Genomic DNA, 26,850 nt, shown 5'->3' with positions numbered 1-26,850 from the left:
AAGGCAAGCCTGGCACCTGACCAAAAAAGGTTTTTAGCTAGGGATTCATTAGTGTGTATAAAAATAACTAACCTTGTTTAAAGGCACTTCTTACACAACAAGAAAGGGGTTCAATTACTATATCTCATTTAAAGTGAAGATTTAACATCTTTACCAGGACAGTGCACTAATCCCATGAATCCTATTTATGTTGAAATGTAGTGCTATTGGCAATAAACAGCAATTTGAGAAGTCATAACCCAAGAAAATAATTGTCAAGTGACTTTAGAGCTCCCTATAAATTTCCTCTTCATGACTTTGGCAGTAGTGTTCAACAACAGAGTTAAATATTTGTATTAGGTGCTCCTGCCTTTAACAGACTAATTAAAAAGATGGAATTCTTTGATTCTATCTCAAATCATTTTAGTTCTAATCTCTCTCAGGCAAAGTCAGCTCTATAAATTGAGCTAAATGTATTTTTTTCTGAATAGAGACTTTACAATGTAGCAATAAATTCAAGCACTGGTAAAGTAAATGCAACTGAAGTACCCTTCATGATACTATTGTGTAATTGTTATGGTTATAATCCCATTACACAGACCTTTACCTTGAAGGCTATAAACTCTTTGAGAAATTATTCTAACGGGAAGGGGCATTACTTAAAGCATTGTGTATAAATATGACAAAAAAGGGGATGATTTAAGTTTGAAAAACCAAGTCACACGAACTGAAGTAGTAATAATGGAGGGACATTAAATTTTTGCCTATCGTGCAGACCTTCTAAATTTGTACTTCCTAAGAAACCATGCAATGGAACCATCCCCGGGGGTGGTACTTGTTATTTGCATTACAGGCGTGCCTGGAACTTGCTATTAAGGATCAGGACCCCATTCTGCTCTACACCTGCAAACTTAAAAAACAGTGCCTGAATCAAGAATTGTCAGTCTAAAAACCTGACCCAAAGTCCAGTGAAGTCAATGGGAGACTTTCCATTGATTTTAATGATTTGGTTCAAGAGCTAAGTAAGTATTTCTAAGACAAAAATCAATATTGTCCCACAGTGGTAATGTTTTCATGTGCTTCTATTGATCCTTTTGTCATAGATTACAGAATACCTGGGCAGTGTCAACACACAAGGTTTTAACAAACTGATTTGATTTATTAACACCATTTGATTAACATCTGTAGTAGCAAGTATTTATCAAATGTCAGCAAACAAAAGTTCAGCAGAAGAATCGTCACAAAAAATGACTTGTTGCACAATGTGAGCTGAAGTTTAGTAGGAACAGGTTTTCCTTAAAACCAGTTTATGTCAGAGCCCTACATGATGTGCTCAGCATAAGCTGGATATTCAGACACTTCTTTTTTTTTTTTTTTTTTTTTTAAAAACAACCTATATCATCAGGTCTACGAAAAGCTCTTACCTCTCCTGGAGAACCTTAACTTACCTCCTTACATGATCATGGTGAAAAGAACATTGCCGTGACAGTATGGTTATAAAAATTATACCAAAATTTTCAAACCAAATTGAACTTGCTTAGTCTGTCAGTTATGCTTTATGATTTAATAATCCATCTTCTAAATAATTACAGTGAAATGCATCTTTCTATTTCAGAAACACACTGCAATGCATTGCTGTGTTTATAGCATCGGACTTACAAATGCAAGTCCTGGGGCATTGTCAACAGGACTGCTTACGTCAGTAATATTTACAATGTGATTGTTCAGTTGACAGCCATGTCATTTAGCTTTGCCATTTTATAAACCAACTAAACCCCTTCAGTCATTTCTTGAGAATGATTCTTTGAAGTCTGGGCCTCTAATTCAAGTTGATTTTTGTATGGTTATTTGAAAAATAAATAGTTCATACAATTTAATAATTATATAGTAGTAGTTTAGTGGTGTACAGCTTTCCTACATGACCATAATCTACTATTTTAGTACGTCAAACTTCTGCACATGATATTGTTTCTCAGTTTACTAATAGCCACTAGAAAAATCCCCAAGTTTAAAATATCACTTCCTCCCTTTGAAAGGATCTTTTTTCCTGGAAGAATATTTGAAACATTTCAGAATTTTCCCAATCAAATCCAAAACTACGAGTTATATCTGACATAGACTAGGATGAGTTACATTCATTCACGTTTTCCAAACCAATGTAAAGCTTAATTTGCTAATTGAATTTGTAATCATTTATCACATAGCCCGTTACAGTATGAATATCTCTTAACAGTTCAATCAATCATAACAAAAATGTGGCTACCATGTAAATCTTATCAGGATCACTAAAATAATGGGACTTTTGTTTACAAGGTGTCGATTGGTTTTAGAAGCTTTGATAATGACTCCAGACAGTCAATAAATACAGAGACTTTTACATTACCAGTAGGAGCCAAACTAAACTATCTAATCTTTTTAAAATGACAGACAACACAATGAACTCTGAACTTAATCCCCTCCAAACATTAAGGAGACAGTTTAGTGCTTAAAGTACTATTCAAACTCAAAGCCTACATTTAAAAAAAAAAAATAAAATCATTAAGCGTCTGATTTAAACACAGAGGAAAATTCAGAGTTAAGGTTGATTTTCCTTCCCATTGTGCCTGGGCAGTGGTCTGTGGTGGGCTCCAAGTCTGTCAGTAGCTTGTCTTGGGCAAGGAAAACACTTCTGTGCCTTTTGAAAGCAAGTTTGTAGTCAAAGTATTTAAAAAACCCCCAAAACCTGAAGCCTTAATTACTTTGTGTCTCTGTTAAGCAAATTTTCCCCTAAGGTTTTGAAGAAGACATGGGGGACAATGTTATATGTTACATTTCAGGTGACAGAACTTGCACTGCTGGGCTCATAACCTCTGAAAATGACACGTGACCTTTAAGAGGAAAAGGGAACCGTAAATGTAAAGCTTTCATTAGACTGAGAGATGGGGGAGAAGGGTGGCAGGCAATGGCTAGCATACAAGTTTCTTGTGGGTCAGAACCTCCAGGCATAATTAGTCACTAAGATGATTAATCATGGAAGGCACATTTCTCCTTTACTTGAAATCTATGAAGCAAGTCAAGACTTGTTTTATAAAGTGACACCCACCACAGTTAAACAATTCTCTAATGCATATTAATAGAGAGAAAATACATATATATATATTTGATAACTACCTAAAATTATAAAATATAAATACATAAAAATGTATGAGTATATCAATACATTAAATCACCCTTCAGCGTGACAATTTTTTAAACAAATAGTAGGACTGTCTGACTGCAGGACTGTTTCTTCTACTAGTAATAAAGTAATAGGAGAGAAAATAAAAATGTCCTTAAGTTATCATTGTCAGTTCTGAGTCAGATAATTGTTTGCTTTCTAACTTCTTTAGAATCCTACGTGCAGTGCAAATCTGAATCCTCCCAGTACTGGTGAAGGTGCAGTATTACCCTGTTTTCCATGGATTGCATCTTGCACGTCTCTTTTATTGGTTTGTCTTATAAATGTAGCTCTCCAGCTAATGAATGGAGGAATTAATCCATTCTAACCTTTTCAATGCACCCCTCTTGTTGGCTAATGTAAAGCCTGACATGACAAATGCTTTGGTTTTATTCTTAACATGACCCAGATATCTTTTTTGTCTTTCCTCGGTAATTGGAGATAAGTTGTGTTAAATCTCTGCATTTTATTAATTAATTCCACTGAATAGATAAGATTTCCTGAGATCTTTTTGATGCCTGTCTATATTTCAGGTAGATTGCTATATGCAAAGGGGAAAATACGATTTAAAGCATCATTTGGACTTCAAATAATAGATTTTTAATTACCAAAATCTGTTTAGATTGTTGAATGCAATTTGTTGTTCTGTAATTTTGTAAGGTGGTGGGTGTTTTTTTGGTTTTTGGTTGGGTTTTTTTTTTGCTTAAGGTATCCTCATTGTCTTGGTAAGTTACAGTATTTACATGTGAATGGTTTCAAATATTTTACATTATTAACGACTGAAACTCAAGACAGGAATTTCTGAGGTTCCCACTATCTGTGTTTTGCCATGATTCATTATTTAAGCTTGTCTTCCCTGCAGTGCTGGTTGGGCAGACTACAGCTACTTGTTGGTTGAATTGTCATTTGGATGAGCTACATTATCAGGACAGCCTAAATCTTACAATGGATTGTTATTGAGAGATGTGATGTCCGTGTTCTCAGGATGAGATCAACCAGCAGAGGTGAGTGCATGAGTATTTATTTGGTATCAATATGTGATACTTTAAACCATTTTCTGAAGTCTGTATTTACATGAAGTGTACACAAGCTGTATCTTGATTTCAGGCTCCAGTTATGGTAATTAATTTTGCTGACCTATCACAACACTTCAAGATGTTCTCATACAAAAATCTCAAAATGTTTTCTTTAGAATTTTTTTTTAAGTTTGACTGACAGGATTTTGATAATCAGTACTTTCTCTGGTGGTCATTTGTGGTAAAATTAGTGGAATTTCATGGCACTTTATTTCATGGCGCTTTTCCTTTGCAATAATATATTTCCATGTTTGCCTAATTAGTATTTCCTGAGTCAGAGAAGAGCTCTATGTTTTATAAAGAAAAAAAGAAAGATGCTGAACCAGAATCCTGCCAGGTGCTGTGCTGAATGAAAATCCACAACTGCTAACTGATTTGGATTTTATTTTTTTCCTTCTTAACTTCTGTAAAACCTTTATTAGTCATTCTAATAGATTGCTTCCTAAATCTGCCCCTGTTTAGTTACTATGCATTTAAGGAAAAGTACTGTAGAAAATCATGTAATAAGAAAGTCCATGTTAAAGAGCTGCACAACTGGTCATGAATAACATCTAACTGGTATGCAGTTAGAGCAAAACCTACAAGAAGTGCCTGTAAGATGTACCGCAGCATCTTTTACTCTCCCGGGCTCTTTGGTACATGCTCTCTCTCCCATCCTCTTTTCTTCACCACGTGCTCCCAAACGCATTGTGTTTGGGCAGTCCCATCACAGACCACGTTATAACTAAGATTAGTATAGGCTTTTGGGGTTTTTTTGTCTATTTGTACCAGTGGTACCAATGAAAGAGTTTAAGAAAGCTGCATGACCCCTGCTGGCATTGTAGGCAAAGCATCCTTGACACGGGCCAGATGGCCCAGGACTTGTGGGCTCACTATGTTCACCCTCTGTGGACTAGCTATAACGCAATACATACATCGTAACCCCACCAACCTCTCCTCACCCTGGCAGAGCAGCAGGGACCCGCTGGCTTGGCTCCCTCTGCTTCTGTTGTAGTTGTCTCGCTCGTAGGGCCAAGCTGCCACTGTGCCATGGTGCGTGCCCTGGGAGCATGCCGATGGGCTTGGGGCTGGCTTGGCGACACCCGTGTCCTGGGATGTTGGATCTGTCCTTTTGTGTTGGGTCTGCCTGTGGTGATTCAGTTTCAATTTTTGAAGCAATTTTTTGAGCTCCCCTGTTGTTTGTAACAGCCTCTCAGCATGGTGCTAGTCCCCAGTGCGGCTTTGGTGTCCATGGAGGTCCTGGTCTCCTGAATGGAAACCAAGCACTCCTTTCTGGAGGAGATCCCAGCCATGCCACGGCCAGTGAGCTTCCTACCGAGAAGGTAGATAAAGGCACAGATTTTTTTCCTCCAAAGAGAATAGCAGTTACTGTATCTAGATAAATTCCCAACTGTGCAGCAATTCCACAAGGACTACTTACCAACTTTCCAATTTTTTAATTGATCAGACCCTTCCCTTACTTTGCCAGACTGCATGTGTATTTATAGCCATGTAACACTAAACCAGATCTGCCTTTGTTTTTGTGATTTATGTTTTTTTTCTTAAACAGGAAAGCATTCATTATCAAATGTTGTGAGAACAATACAGTAACTGAAGGTTATTTTATATGAAAATATTGTTGATTGTTCCTCCCCTAGAAATCTCTCTTGGCAGCTCACTTCCTGCTAAATGAATCAGCAAAAGCTGCTCATGAAAGTTGTTAATATATAATACAATCATCCAGCACCGCACTTGCTCCTTATCTATGAAGTCCTTTTGTGATCAATGATTCACATCACCTTTTGGTTATAGTCTCTGAGCACAAACAGTTTCTTAATATAAATTAATGGCCTTGGAATTTCTAAATAAACATTCCCTTTTGTTTAGCATAATTTCCTATTTTCTTACCAAAACAGAGTCTTATTGTAATTGTTCAGTTTTCACTGGAAAAAGTGTTTGTGGACTGGAATGTTCTCAAAAAACAAGCAGTTCCTTTCAGAGCTATTAGTGTTGATTTAGAAGGTCTAACCTGCTATGTTAATTGAATATAGCTAGGAAATATTACCAAAAAGCAGCTAGTATGGTGTGATACTGTAAGTAATGATTCCTGCATTCATTTACTGGAAAAGAATATTTTCTCTTGAACTATAGTACTATTTGGCAATGGGGATTTTTTGATCTTTCACAGTAATAAAACCCAGGTTGTCTAAGCACAAGGTATTGTCAAGATACTTCCTCTAAATTTCCTTATTGTTGCTAACGCTACTAAATAGTTAGGCGTGGGCTCTTCAGCAAAATTAATTCTGAAGATTTCCTCTGGCCAGGTCTGACTAGCAGGATAATTAAAATACCAACCATCACGCAGTGGTGAGCTCATGTTAATCATCCCCTCTTGCAAACTTCAGTGAAGCATGAGTGGAGAATGTAGCAGAAGCATAAGCCTGACCTGCAGAGAACTGGTGCAAAAAGCTATCTGATAATATTCCTTTTTTTAAGGCAGAGTTATTTCACTTAAGTCAATTAGATGGAGTTCTAACTAAACTGAAATAAGAACCTGAGAGACTGAAAATGCCTATGGAGACATTTAGTTTAATTAATTGTTAGCGAAAGTGATCCAAGCTTATATTCAGACAAGGGATTTTTTTTTTTCCCAAAAGCATTTAAAGAATATGGGCCATGATAAAAATGATCAAACTTTTGAGTGGGTTGTTTGTGGTGGTTTCAATTAAAGCGTTTCATTTTGCAGTGAGGATAGGCTCAGGGTGAATACGGTGTCTGCCAGTCACTGTGGTCTAGCTGACAGAGCAACTCGCCAAGCTGGGGTCGCTTGGCCATCGCCCGTCGGGTGTCCATCATACACTCATCCTAACCTCAAAAGCCATTTTAATTTCTGACTTGCTCATACCCCTAACTGGAACAGGGGCTGGTTTTCTTAGGAAAGTTCTCCTGGGTTACATAAGGAATTTAAACGCTGTGGATATCTAAGATGCTCTTAATGTGTGGAGGGAAAAAGCCCTCCTGTTCCAGAAAAGCAACGTCCTCCAGGGCAGCATCTGTAATACAGCTCCTCACTGGCTACAAGGAAGCAGAGCCCTCAGGCTCCCGGGGCATGTCCTTGACTCAGGGTTTTAATCAAAGCCTGTTCCTTAAAAGCACTAGTAACCAGAGAGAAGGTTTTTTTCATGCATCAGTGTTTTGTTCTGGAGAATGATAAAGAAGCTACTTTGTAAGCTATTATCCAATGTTATTAAGCAGTGTCTCCTTCAAATCTGAAATTCAAACGGTGTGTTAAAATATAGTAGATGTATTTATTTCGTCTGAACTGTTAATTACTTTTTGCATGTGCCCGGAGCTGGAGCTGAGCATTATTTCATGGTCTGTATGTTGCAATGAAAATGAAATAGTACTTGTTCCTCAATGGCACCGAGCGTTATATAAACATGTATGATGAGAGCAATTCTCCTCTCATTCTCGCTGCTGTCAGACAGAAGTGCCTCTGTTCAGCCAGTAGTCCCGATGGCCTTATTGACTTTTACAAAGATAACATCAGCACCAGCTGAGGATCTCTCCTGATATTTTTAGGCACTTGTAAGATGTCAATGAAATGTCAAAAGTAGTTAGTGATGTGCTGCCCTCCTAATGGGAGAGATGTGTGTTGTTTTGAGCAATTTACTGTGAAAATAACAGGTGTAAATGTGCAATAGAATGTTATTTCCTCAGTCTTTTGAATAAGATTGTTATATACACTGTCCAATTCTTAAATCCAGTGTAATTAAAACACAAAGCAATGTATTTACAGATATTGACTACAATTCAGGAAGCATAATTCATTTAAATACTCTCAAAAAACTAAGTCATTTCCCTGCTGGTATGTAATATACTGGCAGTATGGAGTGATCAGGAGGGTCAGCAACCTTAAAAGAATACATTTTATCAGATACTTGCTAAAGAGATCTTTTAGTAGTAATACATTGTAGAGAGACAGTAGCATTTCAGTTCTAGAAAAGTCAGATTTTTAGTCATGGTAGTGCTTTGAGCACTAAAACAATTCCTAACACATTTCCCGTGGCTTATGGTGTGTATGTAATACCTAACAATAAATGCTATTTTTAAATAGAAATAACAACTTTAGATGCAATAACTGAAAGCACAGTTTGTCCTGCAAACCCTTATCATAATGAGGTGCATTTGGGATGATTAAAAAGCATATTCATTTGCAGCAAACGGCTGTAAATCATACACAGGGGCCTTCTACCTAATCTGGGAAAGGCTATCTTAGAGTTTCTAAAGGTTAACATCAAATTTATTAATGTGTCCAAGATGTATTTAATCTGAAAAAACAGTAGATTATAAAGATCAAAGCATAAGAAGTAGGTAACCACTATACCTATTATTTTTCAACTCCTATTTCATACACAATTGCATGGTTTTATCTCAAAAAATGAAAAATTCCAAGCATAATTTTTTTTATGTATAATGAATGAAGAGGCCTCAAAACTTACCAGAAGTCCCTTTTTATAGAGAAAAGATTGCTGTCTTCAGTGTGTTGCTGCCAGCTCAAGCTGATACTCTCTAAGTACTCCATTCAGCCCAGCCTATGTTGTACACGGGTTATTACTACATCGGTTACACTGAATTATCTGTTCCTGCATACCTACCCTTGCTCTATTTGCTTGGGCAAAGGTGCCTGATTCCTGGCAGCATAGCCTTGAGCACCATATTAGTCTAAGCTTCCCATTCCGAACTTGCAATAGCATATTTGAGAAAAATCATTTTGTCCTGTCAAATGGGCCAGGCTGAGCTAGATGCAGCTGTACTGTTGATGGTGAGGTACAGGTAAGTGCATGTTGGTGATTAGAGGTATTCCAGGAGGTAGAGAAAGGAGCAAGAAATGAGTTAGAGTTCCCTTCTTCCTCCTGGTAAATCTCTGATGGCAGTATTCATCAAGAAGCTCAGGTGGCTATTCAGGTTACAGATTAAACAAAATTTCTTAAAGCACATCTGCACCAAGGCAAAAGATGGCAGTGGTAATTCCAGCAGCTCCTTACCTGCCTGTCCTCCTAAGAACCATGTGACAGGATTGTTGCCACCATGCTTCATCCGACAGGCAGGCAGAAATGGGTCTGGCCACCAGAAAAGAAGCAGGCACAAGGGGAATAGGAGCAGCCGGTGCAGGTTCTAGGGAGAATGAGCTGGTTTGCAAGGGTCCAGTTTGGGGATAAGCCCAGGAAAGGGGGCGGCACCAGAGCAGGAGACGCCAGAGAAATGACTAATGCCATTGTTGTCCTTGCGGAGGGATGTAAAGAGGAGATATCCGGGCAATGACCAATGAAGTAATTTGTTATGGATGGCATTGCATGTGAAAATTATCTATAGTAATCCCATTTGAGGGTGGACGTTTTCCCCCTTCCCTCTTTTCTGTGAATAATTCAAAATGGATTCCAATCCAACTGGGAAAGAAAATTAAACAAACCTCTGATGACTTGATGCTGCTAATCTTCCATTGGTAATTTAAAAGAAAAAGTAACCTACACTGGAATTACATACCCAGTAGGGATGACTCTATACTACAGCACATGCTACTCTTTTTGTAATTGTCATGTAAGTAAAACTTATTTTTAAAGCATCAGCACAGGCAGGCTAGATTTAAAACAGCAGTTCTTGGCCCTCTGGTATCCCATTGGGGTTGGGAAAGACTAGGAATTAGGGGAGGAAAGGGAGAAAGGATGTGGCGAAAGTGGTTTTGCTCTAGATAAGCCTCCGCATCCTGCTTCACAATCTTGTTGATATTTGCCTCAATTTCCCCTCTTATGCTATACAGAGTTGTGAACCATTTTTACACCTTCAGCAAGAAATAGGTGCTTTGGCATATTTTTTCAAAGGAAAATCTCAGGATGATTGGAAGGATGGCAGCAGGTGTCTTTACAGTTCACATTGCCTGTCCAGGCAATGAAATACTTACTTCACAGAAACAGCGGGAATTTAACAAGCACAGAAAATAACTTCCTTTTTTCTGTCAGGGACTTCTAGCAGATGAATACTTTCTCAGGCTTCTTGACCTGGTTGAATTTCAAGTAGTACAAGTATGATGCCTCAGAAACGATAATTCCTACTCTCCCTTTCAGCATAGGGAGTAGCATAAGTTTTTTTTTTAAAAAAAATTAAATACTTAGCACTGTCTTTGCTGATAGTCTATTTAGCTGCAGCTTCTGAGCATGTTATGTATAGTTCTGAAGTAAAGATACACTGTTCTGCCAGAGGTTGATGACTGTATCAGCTTTTGTCATGTCACAGTACTGAATTTGTCCTTTTGTCTTTTTGCAAAAAAACTTCATTTCCTTGGACAAGGCAGTTCCCTAAAACTTTTCGAGAGTGGTCCTGAACTCAGCTGGAAAAAGGAAAAGCTCACATATGACTGAAAGATGTAGACTTTGGGCATGTCTGATCAGCACCGGCATTATGGAAGAGGTGGGGAGGAGCGGAAGACAGAAACAGAGAGGGGGAACACCGGTTGGACAGACAGCACAGGGAAGAAGCAGGATCACCTGCAGCAGAAAAGGCTTTTGGTAGGTATTAATGGACTCCTGCCCACGGATCTGGGGTCAGCTGCAGATCCATCACTATACGTTAGATCCTTCTCCACATGTCATGGTCTTACACAGGTTCAGCGTGGGTGTAAACGACTCTGGAGAGCCAAGCAGCCAGGCCTGGTGCAGTCTGGTCTAACCCGGTACAGAGAACCAAGGTACCTCAACACTCACTTCCACAACTGAACAGACTGTAACACCAGCCTTGGTCATTCATTTTTGTATTTGTTTGCTTCTTTTAAAATTGTTTTGCTTTGTTATTGAACATATTTATTTCCAGGCAGCTGCAATACCCACAACATTTGCACAACAGATTCAGAGTACTGTTTATTTTGGTTGATTTATTCCTAAAGCAAGCTTATGCCTGAGCTTTTGGGAAAGAAGGAAGAAGAAATTGTACCCAAAGCCTCTGTAAGTATTGAACTTGCTTAAAATCACATAAAAACATTCACAAAAGCACTTGGTATAAAGCGTCATGCTCCCATCGCTGCATCCTATTTTTCTTGCAAGCCACAGTGTGTGATGGCTGGGTATAGATGTCCAAGGTGTCTCTGATTTACCTGGCCTGCCTGTGCTCAACCACAGTGGCAGCAGATGTACTTTCTTCCATCACGTGAATAAGCTTAAGCTTCAGCTTATTTGGTGTAATAATTTTTGCAGTTTACTTTCACACTGTCGATAAATTAATGGTGTTTCACAGTGTTGATATATTAATACTGAATCTGCTGTCTGTTAAGATTAGGACGAGTAGTTACGATATCCTTTCATCTGCATTTGTGTGACATCCAGTGGCTGGATGGGTCAATCACAGGCTCCCATTTCTTGTGAAAGGTGTAAAAATGGCTCACAACTCTGTTTAGAACACGAAAGCAGGAAATGTATTGGATATTAATGCTAACAGAGCAATTGCTTCATTTTGGTTTAAAAATAAACGGGTGATTAAAGCAGCTTGTTCAAGGGAACACATTACAGATTTGTACGCTTGTAACTCATTGTAGCCTTTAGAGCTCTTTCCCACTGCTGCTGATGTGAACTCATCTCCTCAGTGCTACCTCTGGGCACGGAGAAGTGAATAAACAATATATCACCCCGGTCAGAAATGAGTAATTTCTGTTTTCTTGCATTTAACTGTTGACTGCACCATGAGTGTCAAGACGCTCATCAATTTTGTCAGGAGCAGTACTGAGATAGGAGCCAAATTTTGATTAAAACCTTCAAAATATCCAAAATAACCAAATATAATAATATTGACTATGCCACATAATTTGAATTAGGCTTCTAAAAAGTTCTTTAAATGGAAAGATCTAGAACTCCAGTCTCATGTTTGAAATAACTGCCTGAAATTAGACTAACTGATGGCAGTTGTGCAAAGTATTTTCTTTGCCATCATCATAATGACAATGACTTGACAGCAGCACTGCTCTCAACATTTGTAGGAGTTTATCCATTTGCTTTTTCTTTCACACAGGTAATGAATTAGTAACAGGTTTGTTTATTGCACACTCATACAAAACCCACAGTTACCCCAGAGCATTTTTTGCACTCTGATGTTATAAGTAGCATCTACTAACGCTGAAAAGGAAAGAGACAAGAACATAAAAGTTTCTCTGCTTTTCCAGTCTGCTTTACAAGGTCCATAAACCTGCTTCATAAATCCAGCTAATTTCTTGTGTCTGCAGGCTTTTTATACAGAAAAAGGAAGAATAGCATATTTTTTAAAAAAATTATTTTTAATCTCATAAAACTTAACAGAGAAATTGAGCATTGATGTCTAGTGTTTGAAATGACTTTAAAATTGTGTTTTCAAACTGGCTAATTTTCAGGCTTAATATTTATTACCGGTCAACTATTACAAGGATGTAAAAATATTATTTTTGCCAGTAAATTTCCTGTTAAGATAAATAAATTGGACGCACACACAAAAAAGACTGTGAAGGCCTGGGTACTGCATACGAGGCAAATGTTACCAGCAGAGACAGGAAAACAGCAGCTGTGCACCATTCTTGGACACAAAGTCCTCAGGAGTCACGAGGTTAGCGCAGGATCTGTTTTTTTCATGCCTGGTTTTGCTGACTACAGAGTCACTTAGTCAACGATAATAATCAGAATAAAAGTCCTCTGTTAGACTAGTTTTATGCTAATCTATGGCAAGGAAAAGCAAGTCAAATCTGTCAGAATTGTATCTAGAAGAAAACAAAGATCAGATATACGAAAATGCCCTTGCTGAGATCCAGTCCTTTGAGCTGCCTCTTGGAACCACCCTAAGGTATGCATCTTTTAGATAATATTATATTGTTCATGATGGATTTGTTCCATTCTATAGCTGTTTTTTCAGTCAGCCCAATGTATTAGAAACTTTGTTTTCCTGACCCTGAAATCTACAGGGAAGTTGAATTTTATTTCAATGTGATTGGCCCTAAATGAAAAAATACAAACAAGGTTACCTACTCAGGTCTTTCTTTTCACCAGGACAAAGCTATCTGTTACTGAAGGCTGGCTGCAGATTCTCTGTGAAGAAAAAAATTACTCTTAAACATGAAAACAAGGGGAAATTTGCTCTTTTGTGTAGCAATGTTTTTAGTTTGATGTTAACAGCTACATTTTTAAAGAATGAATTACTTCTTATTCTTAGATTTGTAATAAATGCAATTTTTTTTAATCACTAAAGACACAACTACTTAAGGTTTTACTCTTGATATTCCTAAATATTTGAAGATTTTTATATTTTTTCATTTGCAGCTTATGGAAACTGTTTAATGGTAAAAGTGCAACTGAAAAAATTTCCTTTGCATGTTCATCCCTACAAAAAAGTAATGCATAAAAGATTATGATGTTATGTGTCTAAGTATATTGTTGGTATCTGTAGAAGAGTTTTAAAAATAGCCTGCCTGGCATTGGAGGCATCAGGTTGCAGCGACTATCAGGCTAAAGAAAGAAAATTTAATTTACTCTGAAAAGTGTATGTGTCAACCTATTACTTCAGTAATTTGGCGATGAAAAAAAAAAAAAGGAACGTGGGAAGATTGTTACTGCATTTGAGTGATTTCTTGAAGGAAATACTACTGCAGCGGCAGCCTGTAGGCTTTTTCCTATTTTCTTTCTGCAGCATGCACTTTGTAGGCACTTGTCTATGTTTGGAATAGTCCTTGTTGATTTAGTGGGTGTCATGAATAAATTCATCTGAATCAACACTGAATATGATAAAACCACAAGCAGAGACAAGATGTGCAGAGTCTTCAGTGCCATTTATTAACTAGTGTCCAGGTGTAGTTGCACCAGGGCAGGAGAGATGATGAGTTAGGTTACAGTAACAGGAAGGGTGCCAAACACAATTGTAGCGGGCTGGTGTCTAGACTTCGATGCATTCGCTTGTGAAGTGCTCAGTTTCTCATTGGAAAAGTAGCCACGCATCACCCTGAAGTTTTACACTTCAGGCCTATTTCTTTACGTTGGCTTCTCACTTATGTGCAGAAACTTTGCCCTGAAAGCAGGTGTATCCTGTCTCCTGGGCATGCAAAACCCAAGGACTAGCTCATCTTCGGCCACAAACCACGAAGTGTATAATTTAAATAGAAAATGGGCTATTCCTCCTTCACTGAGAAAAACGAAGCTTTGCCCTACACATGCTTGAGGGCACCAGGAAACAATATGCCAGTTTCTAGTGAAACACAGCAAGCCAATGCACAAAAAGGTGCACTTCTTGGTTCTTCCATTTTTACCCCGACCCCCAAATTTCTGTCACCTGAAGGAAGGAAGGAAGGAATCAAGGCGGTGCCCCAACCTGAATGCAGAAACCCCTCCAGAGCTTCCGCCTCAGGGGCCGGTGCCGCCGGCCGGTGGCAGCGCGCTCCGCCGCCTCCCTGCTGGGAGTAGCAGGGCCCGCCTGTACATGAGCGGGAGCAGTTAAAACAAAGCAAATGAATAAATTAAAAAAAAAAAAAACCAACAACAACCACCCCAAGAAACAAACCAGAAGTAGCCCAGAGGAAAAGGCTGGGTTTGACCCTGTAAGCCTTCTGCCGCGCGGTGCAACGGGGCGCGGGAAAGACGGTTGGTCCGTCCGTAGGGCAGCCGGGAGAGGGGTCGGATTTTGGGGGTCCCGCTTCAGTCACAGGGCGCTGTGCGGGACAGGGCGGTGGCGGTAGGCAGGGGCAGCTGCCCGCGGTCTCTACTGGACACTAGTGCCCGGAGATGCTCAGGGGACGGAGGGGCTTTGCCGGGCTCCCAGGGCGCCTCCGGTGCAGCCCTTCCCTTGACAAGGGCCGCGGGGCACGGGCGAGCGGGGGCGAACCGGTCGGGTGTGACCAGCTCCTCCTCGAGCCCCCGCTTCCCCCCCTCCTCACCCCTGCCCGGGCCGCCTGCCCCCGCTCCACGCCAGGAAGCCCTCCCCGGCGGCTCCCGCTGCCCCCCGCCCGGCTCCACGGCCGCCTCCGCCCTCGGTCCCTCCCCGGCGCCTCCTGCAGCGGCGCGGCCGCCGGGTCCCTCCCATCCAAGATGGCGGAGAGTCTCCCCGAGCATGATCGGATCCTGCAGGAGATCGAGAGCACTGACACGGCCTGCGTGGGACCCACCCTAAGGTGAGGGGTGGCGGGGTCCGTGGCGCCGACAGCGGGCGAGGGTCCACCACCCCGCCCTGCCTGCCCGCCCGCCCGGGGAGCCGCGGCCCGGCCCGGCGCGGCCGCGCTTTCTGACAGCTCCTCCCCAGAGACACCGCGGGGCCGCCTGCAGCGCCTCCGGCGGGAGCGGGCGCTCGGGCCCGGCGGAGACGCGCAGCCCCCGGTGGCGCCCCGCGGAAGCCCGACCGCCGTCTCCCGCCCCGAGCCCTGCGGAGGCGCCGCGCCCCGGCCCCCCTGGGGCGGCGGAGGGAGAGGGGGCTGCCGTGGCGCGGTGCAGCCAGGGAGCGGAGCCGGCGCGACCGCGGGCGGCTGTCACCCCCGGGCCGGCGGCACTGACATGGAAGGGCGGCGGGGGGGGGGGGCGGCGAGCGGAGGCTGCGGCCGTGCCCTAGCCTCCGGGCTGGCGTCCCTCCGTCATTGTCTGCCGGGGAAGCGGGGCGCTGCCCGGCTTCCGGCGGCCGGGCGGGGGTGGGCGCGGCGGGGCCGGAGCGCGGCCTCGGGACGGGGCGCCGGGGCTGGGCCCGCTGGGGGCGGCCGGGCTGGGGGCTCCCGCCGTAACCCGTTGCCGGCCTCTCCGTCGCCTGGGCAGGGAGGGCTCCTGCCTCGCACTTGGGCGTGAGGCATCTCCCTGCGGCGTGCCGGTACCCCCGGGTCTGTGCTGAGAACGGGAGCGAAACCGTATTGTGGGTGGGTGTTTGCGTCAGTAACTGCAGAGCTCCTCTATATGCAACCTTTCCTAATGCCGTCTGAAAGCTGCCCCGGGCAGGTTCCTTCTGGAAATGTGACAGTGTTCAGAGCATTTCTGAAATGCCATGACTTCAATGGTTGTTTTTTTTTCTTTTCCCTCCAATTCTACATACTGCCAAATGGCTTAGCCTGCACGTTGAAGAAAAGGTTTTGCTTAATCGTTCCTGTTAGAGGGCAACGTGTTGGTGTCCTTCAGTTTGAGCTGAGAAGGGCAGGGCCTGGAGAGAGTGAATCGGGGTATGGAGGAGGTGCAGGGGGAAAGGGGATCTTCATCCTGGAGCTGTGCGGATGCTTCCCTGATTAGAGATGTCTGAAAGAAGTAAAAAAGCATGGACACTAGCCAAACCGGGGAGAGAGAACTGGGGAGAGAGTTTGCACGTTATCTCTTTGGGAAGATACAGAGAGCCTGTGTGCAGAGAACTGGAAAAGGCGGTTTGTGTGGCAGCATGCCGCAGAGGGGTGAGCACGGTGCTGCTGGCTTTCTCTGGAGAGGGGATGGTGCCTGCTGGAGAGTGTGGGCAGGGCCTGGAAAGGGCGAACGTGGGATACACAGATGGGGAACTCGATGCTGAGAACTGACAGAAGAGAAACGTATGTTGCACGTGAAATGGGTCATTTTGCACTTTGCAGCGAATGGTTTTGTGGTTGGCTGCGTATGTCTGCAGTGGGTCCTCCAGTGCTGAGGGCTGTGTGGGAGGCGGCAGGCTGGGCATTTGTGTGGGGCTGGGGCTGATCAGTCCTCAAAGAGCCCAAGTGGGGATGGGGTGGTGAGGTGGCCCAGACATCACCCAGGGGCTGCTTGTGGAGTCAGCCTGGTCTTTGGAGGCCATCTCTGAGCAAACTGCGCCCTGATCTCACCTTACTGTTCCTTAAACGCAGCCAGTGTTGGGAATACAGTGTGGAGGTGTCAATGTTGAGTATCCCAAGGACCTTCACCTGTGAAAGTTTGTGAGCTTAGGTTGAGAGAAAGTAGCTGAGATGTTTCCAGACTTGAGTTGTCCCTGGAGGCAGTTTAGCCATGTTTCAGCTAACAAGCCCAGGCAGGTTGGAGCTGATGTCTGCAAAAAACACGCCAAAACAAGAAACTTGGCAACAAATTATTAAATACAATTGCAGTTTCACTACCATCTTCAGTATAGAGCTTGTGTCAGAGGAACCTATGTAAAGGACGTACAGAGAATCAGGCTGTGCAGTGGAAGAAGGCATGTTTGGGAGCCTAAGTGTGGATAGGGGAAGGGACAATATGAATCTCTTACCCATATTAAACATTTAAAATGTGTCAAAGTTTTTATAAATATGAACATCTGGTTTCTTAATTTCTTTGCATGTTCCTGTCCTTTCTTTTTCTATTTGTATCTCACCTATCTTATCTAGCTTGTTATCTTACTGACTTTTCAGAAGGGGAGTTTTGCATTGCTGACTTACAGAATTTTTAGAAAAGAAGTGCACACTGGTTTGATTTAACCCCTAGTGTTCATTTACAAATTAAAAAAATGAGGCTCAAGAATGGTTATACCTGGCTGAGTGTTTTGAAAAAAGTCCAGCCAACATCACAGAAATATGCTGCTACTTTATAAGAACAGCAATGTTTAAAATCAAAACTGTAGCTATCTGTTCAACTATGCCTGTTAAAATTTGTGAGTTGCTGTGTGAAACTGAAAAGACTAAAATCCCACATCTAACTTCAAGATCTATTTCAATGAACAAAAGCATGAATGTAAAATGGAGCATTATTTTCTGCACAAGATCTAGGTTTCACTTGCTAAACAACATAAATCAAAGAAATGAGTTAAGTAATTCTATGTGCAGTTGCATAAGGTTACCACATAAAGTGATCCATCGATTTCCAGTTGTGGAAGCCATTGATGCCAGTTGTCTCATGTAATGACTGAAATTACTTTAATTTCATTATGTGAAATAGAGTATTTTTGTAATCTATGGTCTGTGATGCTGGGAGAATATTTATAGCACCATGACATGAAATAAAGTACCAACATACTTAAATAGCAGAACAAAAGAAGGGGCTTGAGGTGAGTGGTTCGGATAAGTAGCATGAAAATACTAAACGCTGAAGATCATAGGATGTGCAAGATCTGACTTATCCTTAATTGTTTATATCAAGATCTTAGTATCTTCCTAATGCATCCATGCTTCACAAAGGAAGTGTAATTTTTTTGTGGGCTATATGTAGATTCCATGGAAACACATTTCAAACACATTGTTTGCTAGTTTGGTATAGCTGTCTCTGTCAGGGTGCTGTTTCCTACCCTGCTAGAAGAGCAGCAGCATTTGTGCTTACAATATAGAAAATAATACCGTATGTTAATATATAATGTTTTTGTGTGTAATTTACAGATAAGGAACAACATACGGACTGATCCTGCAGGTGATTGTCTAGTGCTGAGATCCACCCATGTATAGGAATGTGAAATGCAGGTCCTTTATAGGTGGAATCAAGGTACAGCTAGTACAGTTGGGATTAATTATTATTTAGGAGAGTAAGTTAGTTCCTAAAGATTGCTCTGCATCTCAAGAAATATAAAATGAAGAGATCGTATTTGATTAATTTGTGTTGTATTTGATTAAATTAATTTTCTTTTAAATTTTAAGTTGATTGATTTATTGATTTAAAATTGCTGGCATTTAACTTGCATCTCTAAATTTAGTGACACACACTGAATCATTATAAATGAGACTTAAATCAACTGTATAACATGCCTTTCATTAAATAGGCAGACTGTGTATATAGCAGGCCAGGATTAATTTTTTTTTCAGCAGTCTGTGAAACTTTTATCAACATCTTTCTAGCTTTAATGGCTAACTAAATGAGATTAATGGCAACACCTGTTAAAGGCTTGTCAGTCTCACATTTTTATATAATGTGTTAATATCTTATAATTCATGTCATATACATACTGTTGGGTTTTGCAAAACCAGGGAGAGTTGTCAGCGCATTTCTAATCTTTATAAAGGAAAAGAAAAAGGCAAAAAGAAAGGCAGGCAATTCCCATATCCCTCTCCAAAAAAAAAGAGATAAATATACTGAAAAGTTAACACCAAAAAACTTTCAGGCCCTCACTGAGCTCCATATAGATACATATTAACAAAATTTCAAGAGTTAATTTTTAAGAGTGTCTTCACACTTCTTGAATACTCTGTTGGACATGCCAGGGTAATTAATAAGATAAATTCTATTCAGAAGAAAATGATTGACCTTATCTGCTGGTTGGTTAGTTTTATATTGGTTGAAATAGGTCAAAGTGGAGCTCAACAGAGTAGAAGATGTTGTTCTGCCAGTGTCCTGATATACTATACTTAGGAGTCTCTTTGAGCTTATGATAATGGGTAATATTTCAAAGCCCTTTTTTGAAAAGAAATTAACTGACTTTTAAACTCTAGCTTGGCAATGTATTGCGTAAACATATGGTAGGCATTTCCTGAGCACTTCATCTCATGAGCTTCGCATCAGTGAGTCTGCAGTGTTCTGTGATCCCCATGCACAGCCTGTCACAGGAGTACCTCCATTCCCACAGTCAGTTTACTAAATAAAAAGTAAAAATAAATAAAAGTAAAATAAAGTTTAAAAATTACGGGGGAATCGATGATGACAATTTTGTAGCTAAGGTGAAGTTGATAAGGAGGTGCTATGTCTATTGATGTATCTGTAAGTGGCATGTACTCTGTGGCTTTGACCCACAATTGCAGCTCAGAAAGTGTTCCTCAAAGTTAGTGTAAAAAAGCTTTTAAGCAACTTCTCTGTTCCTCTGCTCCTGAAATCTGTCATCAGATTTGCCTGGTAGATGTTAGAGCATCTTCTAGGTTGCTGCAAGTTGTGCTGGCCATAAAACCTCCTTGCAGAGTTATTAGAGGGCCTCCTATGAAGATGTCTCACTGGCACTTTGTCTCTGGCTACGGGAATCACACCGACAAGAGCCGTTAGGTTGATGCATTTCTGTCTGATGCTATATGCTGCAGTGACCTTCCACTGACCTAGGACTGCATTGCATTGGTAAAAGCAGCACTGAGCCACCCAGCTGCAACGGAAAATCACTTCTGGATGGTGCTGCTTTTTTCTCATTTAGGTTGAAGAGAGTTTGTAGGTAGGATGTAGATTTGTTGTGAGCCTCATAAATGAGTATGGGTGAAGTGTTAGAAGTGACTAATAACTGTTCATCCTGAACTTCTGTCCTTGTATTGCAGAAAAGCTGAGGGTAAAAGTCACGTTTCAGTAAGGCATCATTAGAGGAATAAATTGAGGAAGTGAAGGTAGCAATAGTAGTCCAAGCAAGACTCTTTTGTCCTTTCCTGATCAAAGCTTCTAAGAAAATGCAGAGGTAGAACTATGGAGTGAGAGTCTAATTCCACTGCTGTTACTGAGTTGTGGTACACTTTGCAACTACAGGTGCTTTGCCCAAACTGGGTGCCATAATTTGTGTTTTGGAGATATTCCTGTACCCATTGAGGGGGCCTGTCCAAAGCCAAGTGAACAAAGTACCTCAAATACCCTTTGGAGTATGACAGGATGCTCTGAAGCCTCAATGTAACTTGTTTTACCAAAACTATACACTATTATTACCAGCAGGCATGATTTAGTTATATGATTCTGTATCTTTAGCAGAATAGTTAGTAGGCAGTAGCACAGGCAGTATGAATGGTTTCTGTAGATGTGGGAAGATGATCCAGCATTAACAGTCTCAGGCTGGGAAATATTTTTTCTGAGCACTTGCCAATGGGCTGTTGGGATTTGTGATGTGGTTATCCAATGACAAAATGTGGTTGCCCTCATTTTTGCCCTGTGGTCTTACTTGTCAGGTATGATTGTCTAAATGCATTTTTCTGTGTTTTCATTATTTTGGTTTTGGATTATGAGCCAGCAATTTGCATTTTTGTCTATAGCTTAGTCTTGTTTTAAACAGAGTAAACGTAAGAGGACTCTGAGATCATCAACCAGTGCTTTGAATCAGAATTGAAATGGTTGATCATGTATTCCAATTTCAAATAGTATGATAGTGTTTTACAAGATTGTAAAGTATTTTTATGGTTTGTAAATCAGTAGTATATATCTTCATTAATGGGCTGTCTTCAAGCCCTGCTCAGTTTTCAAGTTAATGTGTTTGATTCCTGCTTTCCTTTCAAACTGAAGTTACAAAGTAGCCCAAAGGAACTAGAAATTCCTTGTATGTTTTCTGTGGTCTTTCTTGGATCAGGTCACAGAGTGTACTTTGTTGTATATTTATATATCAGTTTATCTTTTTTATAATAGCTAACTCCTATTTTGCAACTGGGTTGCTATAAAGTAAGGAGAATGGCCTGTACCCTGAAAAACTTGTGGCTGGCTTGTAGTGTCGGTTGCAGGTTTTGTTGGTTAGTGCAGGATTTGATGATATTCCAAGTGTTTAAGTTGAAAGGCAACAGTCAGTAAAGCAACTGTGTATGTGAGCAGGTCTGTCACCATGTATATTGCTATGAAGGAGCAGTGCTTTTTTATTGCTGGTCTATTACATCGAGTTAAAACAGCATAAGAAGAGTGCGCACTGTAGACTAATTAATCTGCCATTTATATATTCAGCGGCAGAACTGCAATTCTGATTTTTCTATGGACTAGTCTGATATTGCAGGCAGATTTGCCATTGGTGGCAAAAATATTTTAGAAGGTGAGGATTCACTTCCATTGCTGCAAGTTTCAACATAGTACTTCTCTACTTTTTATGAAGCCTGAAACTGTTTGTGGGTAAACATATCTGCACCGCATTTTTCTGTTGTGCAAAAAATCTTTAGGTTCAATGCTGATTAAGTTTGTCATGAAATATGTGTCTGCAAATCAGGTTATCTTGATCTTTTTAAGTGTACATGCATCAGCTTCTGACTCAGTTCTTGCAGTGTTTTCCAAATGGGCAAATGCCAAGTGAAGCTTTAACCTAACTAGTAACCTATGTGAGTAATACTTCTGATATAGCTCTCTCGAATTTCACAAGCATTACCAAAGAGCTTGAAATTGTTCCCGTGTTTAGGAGATGTTTCAAAATACATTAAAGCTTTTAAAATAGAGGTATCATCTGCCGAGAGATCCAGAATAGTGTATTTGATAGGTGGTTCGTGCAGTTTGTATTATTGTGTCTCATGTAAATTTAACTTTCTCATCATATGAATGGCTTATTTGCTGTTACATCAATGAAATTCAGGAAAGCCAATTGTTATTCACGTCGTTTCTTCATCAACTTACTCTTCGAGCTGATTTTATTTAGTCTCTGTTGACCCAGATTTTGGACCTGCCATATGCATAGGAAATGTGTAATTCTGCATCAGTCACAAATGCCAGTCACATGGGTACTTACTTTCTTGCAGATCTTTTTGGGAAGCCAACAGCATACACTGTACTCTAGCTTTCTGTGTGTGTTGCTGAACCATTGCTCTGAGACTTTGCAATTTCCTCAATACAGATGTCTACCTGAGGAGTGTTAGCATAATTAAATTAAACATAAGCCTGGTTTTTACCTGTAAGTGCTCGAGTGTTTGCACATACAAGGCTGAAATTACATCAACTGCAGTTAAGCAAGTTTTATCATGTTGCATTTTATGTATTATATTACTAAAATGAGCTCATGAAAAATATGAGGATTGATATTTCTTAAATTATGCTTCTAAGATAATGCCAGGAATGGGTTTGCAAATAGGAAACTGTTTCTATGGGTTGTAATAAACTATTAAGTACTAACTCGTTCAAAAACATCAACCTAGCTTTGCATCAGCATCAAGTAATCACATCAGATTTTATCTTACTGAAGGACTTGCTATGGCTAGTTATAAAATCTAGCTGTTGCCAGTCTTTCTGGCTATTATCTGATGGTGGTTGAAATGCCCAAACCTAATCCCTGTCACCACAGACCTTGGTAAAACAATGACTTCATGTTCAGTTTGATGTTCAACTTAAAATATGCTCAACAATGCATCTTTTCCTCATCTTGTCCATGTCTACTAAGGAATTATTTGTATGCCTGACAAATTGTGTCCTATGCAGGAAGGAGTTAACAATCTCTCCTGGAGCCTGGCTGAAGGCCTTTCTGTACCTCAACCTTTGCCAGTAATACCAAACTAGTAGGGAACTTAATCACTGACGGAGGTATTAAGAAGGAAAGAAGCAGGTTTTAGAGTGCATCATCCCTGATGGAAAGACTTGGGGTTTGACAGAGAGGACCTAAAAGATGTCTTCGAACAGTTCTGCACTAGAGACCTGCAGAGAGGGCTGGGACTTTTTTGCTTTTTAATATAGCATGAGAGAGGTGTTCAGCTCTAATACTGTGAGTGGGATTTTCACTATGTCTCAGAGAAAGTAATTTGCTTGCAAAACTGCATTGAGTGTAACTTGCAATTCTCACATGAATCAGAGTAATACAAAATTAATAATGCATATACTGTAGTATGTGTACCTAGGGGGATACTTTTGAGACATTTCAACTTAAAAAAGAAGTGTTTAAACTTTCAGGTATCACATACTTCAATTTTAAGACACTCTCCTTTCTATTACAGGCACTTAGATGTTTCTGTTGGTAGCAGCTCTCACTGGGACTTTCACAGTTTGCACACTTCCTTATGTGTAGAGTGACTTTAAAGGATCTCTACCCCTTTGATTTCAGTGAGGCAATGTTTTCTTCCGTGTTTTGTTTTTAGTTAATTTCAGTGTAAAAATAATATAGTTGATACTGTTTTATACTGTATGTTTGTTCTGTTTTGTTTCATAAACTTAGGAAACTGTAATCAGGTAGCCAGTGTGCGCTGCCTCCTCTTGAAATGTGGAGTTCCGTGGCATGCTGGAGTGTCACCTTTCCCTAAGGCATGAACAGATTTTCTGCCGCTTTGTATGTTTATCAAGCAGGTGGAGGATAGGAGTAAGGTAACAAAGAGTGCTAGAAGTCCAGTTACTTCAACACTGTTAGTTGCATCCCAACAGAGAGAAACACTGTGAGTTAGTTTTAGTTGGGCTTTTGAATGAAAACCAGTCTTTTCTAAAAGTCATCTTTCATTTTCTTCAGTGATCCTGGGAGATGTGCATGTGCAAAGGATATCTAGTACAAGCTGTTGATTTGCGTGAGAAAAATACACAATGTTTTTCTATGTATAGGCTATGTGAGCTCATAGAGTTAACAAAAATCGGTAATACAAAATTATTGGAAGATATATGCTTGGCTATATGTTTGCAGAGGAATGTGACATACAAAAGAATTATCTGGTTTGATCTGTATTGAATAGAGTACATTCTTAATCCAACTGGTTTTGAAACTTTAATTATTGGATATTTTATTTAATGTGGAACTTCTTGATTTCTAGAAGAATATATTTACATCATCTGTGTAGTGTTGGTGTTCAAAGCCTATTGAAATAAGTAACTTAGACATTTGTGACATTAAATGTTCTGTTCTGTTTTCATATGTCTCATGAAGGCTCTACAGAAACGATTGGTACACATTTATCTTGAAGATTATGTCTAAAGTGCCCCAGATAAAGAATACAGATTAGCTATAGGTTGTAATAGATGGCTAATTATTTCTGGGACATGTCTAACAGAAATCTGATCAAATCTTTAAAACGAACTTAGACGCTCACAATTTCATTTGTAGATTAATCCACTGCTCCTAAAATGGAACAATTTTTGTTACAGTCTGTGGAAATAGTAAGGGAAGATAAGAATATTGCTATATGGACTTCAGTTTCTTACTTTATTTTCTATGAAATAACATAGGTTCCAACTATGTCCACTGTATCCATTTAGGTATAAGAAACAGATGGCCAAACTTGGCGTTTAGTTATGTGGCGATAGCTAGTACCAAAGTGAATGAAGCTGGCGTTTTCTTCACTGTCTTTATCTACTATTACAACACACAATTAGAAAAAAAAATAGTAGTTGCAGCACTTGTTTTTCAGTTTCTTGCTTCATACATCAGTAAGTCGCACAAAGGCCTAGCAGGAAGAGGCATCTCCTTGGTCAGCAGTGTAAAAACAGGAAGGAGGAAGTCTATTGCAAATCTGGGTTTACTGATTATCAGTTCACGTTTCGCTGCAGAGCATGTCCATTAACAGCCATCAGCATGATCCATTGCTTATCCAGCATGAACAATGACTGCTGTAGTGCTGCTACTACGGAATATGGACCCTGCTTATAGGAAGTAATGTTAACTAACAAACTGTACTCAGCCCTTTCCTGCTTATAGAAACAGGATACTATTAGTGAGAACAATTCACAGAAATTGCACATCCAGGAAAACCAGGCAAGTAAAGCATAACAGCTAAACTAAGATTAATAAAAGCTTTTCTCTGATTAGACCATAGCTTGAGTTCTGCGTTGTTCTGGCATGTAATATGATCTTCTAAATAGAGTGGTGAGATGTAATTATGAATAAGGATGGCAGAACTGGACCCTGGGTAGCGCCTGGCACGGAAAGGCTGCTTAGGTTTTAAGAAATGTGCTTATTACCATAACTCCAGTTGAATTACAGGAAACACCTGGACATTATTTTATAAAGCTTTTTAGGGTGTACGCAGCAACTTATATGAAATTACTCCATGGAGAAACCCCTACGAAGTTTGTAGTTTGTGTAAACAGAAAATATCTTTGTATATTGTAGGACAAGGGAGGTTTCTGCAGTGCTTCCTGTGAAATTGCAGCTTAAATGGAGTGTGTGATACAGTATCCTGGTTAGGGATGCCGTGGTTATAGTCACAATGACAGGGCTGTTTTAAGGGCAGAATCTTAATTTGCATAGTCAATGTTTTGTGCTTGTATCGATCCCACTGAACTCATCGTGCAAATTTGAATTGTAAATATTATTTTATAACTTTATGTAATCTATTTTTTTTTAATCAAATGAGAAATGGAGGGAGAGGACAAACCTCTACTGGGCCACTTCTTGCAATGTGTGTATGGGAGCTAGTTGAAAGTACAAATTGGCTTTGATAGCAAGATATGAATTCTAAAAACATGATTTTCCACAAGCACAGTTTCTTCATTTGAAAGTTGGTTTCTTTGTGTGTGTGGGTTTTTTTAAGTATTACTTTGAAAAATGGAATAAAAATTGTATGTCTGAGTTTCTTTTTTTGTGACTTGGTTTAACGAATCAAAGTGATCAGTTAAAAATCTATTTTTTCCCCACAATGCTAAATCTGAAGCTCTACAAATGAATCTTTTTCTCTTGCATCCCTTGCAGTTCAGAAGTTGCATGGTCAGGCTTACGTTCCATGTCAAACTTGTACAACTATTGTGCCGGTATGTGTAATTCCCATCATCTTCACAGCATTCATGGAGATGTAATTGATTGGCATTTACTAAGTGGTTATCAATACCCCGAAAGGAATGTGTGTATACAATTTTTAATTGCTTCATATGTCTTGTGTAATCAGGAAATGGAAGACTTTGTGGCAATGTAGGCAGGGGTGGGGAACCTGCAATTTGTCCTAGAAATGGGACAGAATGGGATGGGTTGAGGGTGTGTGAAAATGGTGGAAGGTGGCAAGACATAGTGAGGAGCTACTTAGTCCTGTAAAAAGATAAGTATTTTTTTCTCTATTTTCTGACATGGATTTTTTTGCTAATTTTTAAGTAGATGATCTGTTTTAAGGTTCTTTGCTGGTGTTAGAACCTATTACTATAAATGATTAATAGGAAGAGAATTGTTCAC

At 40.2% G+C, this 26,850-nt stretch overlaps 1 protein-coding gene across 3 annotated transcripts in view; it reads left to right on the top strand.

Moving 5' to 3' along the window:
* Nucleotides 1-12,907: 12,907 nt before the first annotated feature.
* Nucleotides 12,908-26,850, top strand: part of EXOC6 (exocyst complex component 6) — a 95,947-nt gene continuing 82,004 nt past the window's right edge. Inside the window, exon 1 of one of the 3 annotated variants that reach the window (XM_059820940.1) lies at nt 12,908-13,083. In XM_059820940.1, coding sequence (XP_059676923.1) covers nt 12,962-13,083 — 122 coding nt within the window. In that variant the 5' untranslated portion in view covers nt 12,908-12,961. Of the gene's footprint in view, nt 13,084-15,305; nt 15,395-26,850 lie in introns of those variants that run through there. The other 2 variants (XM_059820941.1, XM_059820942.1) reach the window with 2 other exon arrangements.

The sequence above is a fragment of the Gavia stellata genome, chromosome 9 (assembly GCF_030936135.1).
Source record: "Gavia stellata isolate bGavSte3 chromosome 9, bGavSte3.hap2, whole genome shotgun sequence".
Classification (NCBI taxonomy): domain Eukaryota; kingdom Metazoa; phylum Chordata; class Aves; order Gaviiformes; family Gaviidae; genus Gavia; species Gavia stellata.
The sequence above is the reverse complement of the archived record's forward strand: the minus strand, read 5'-3'. Positions and strand labels throughout refer to the sequence as shown.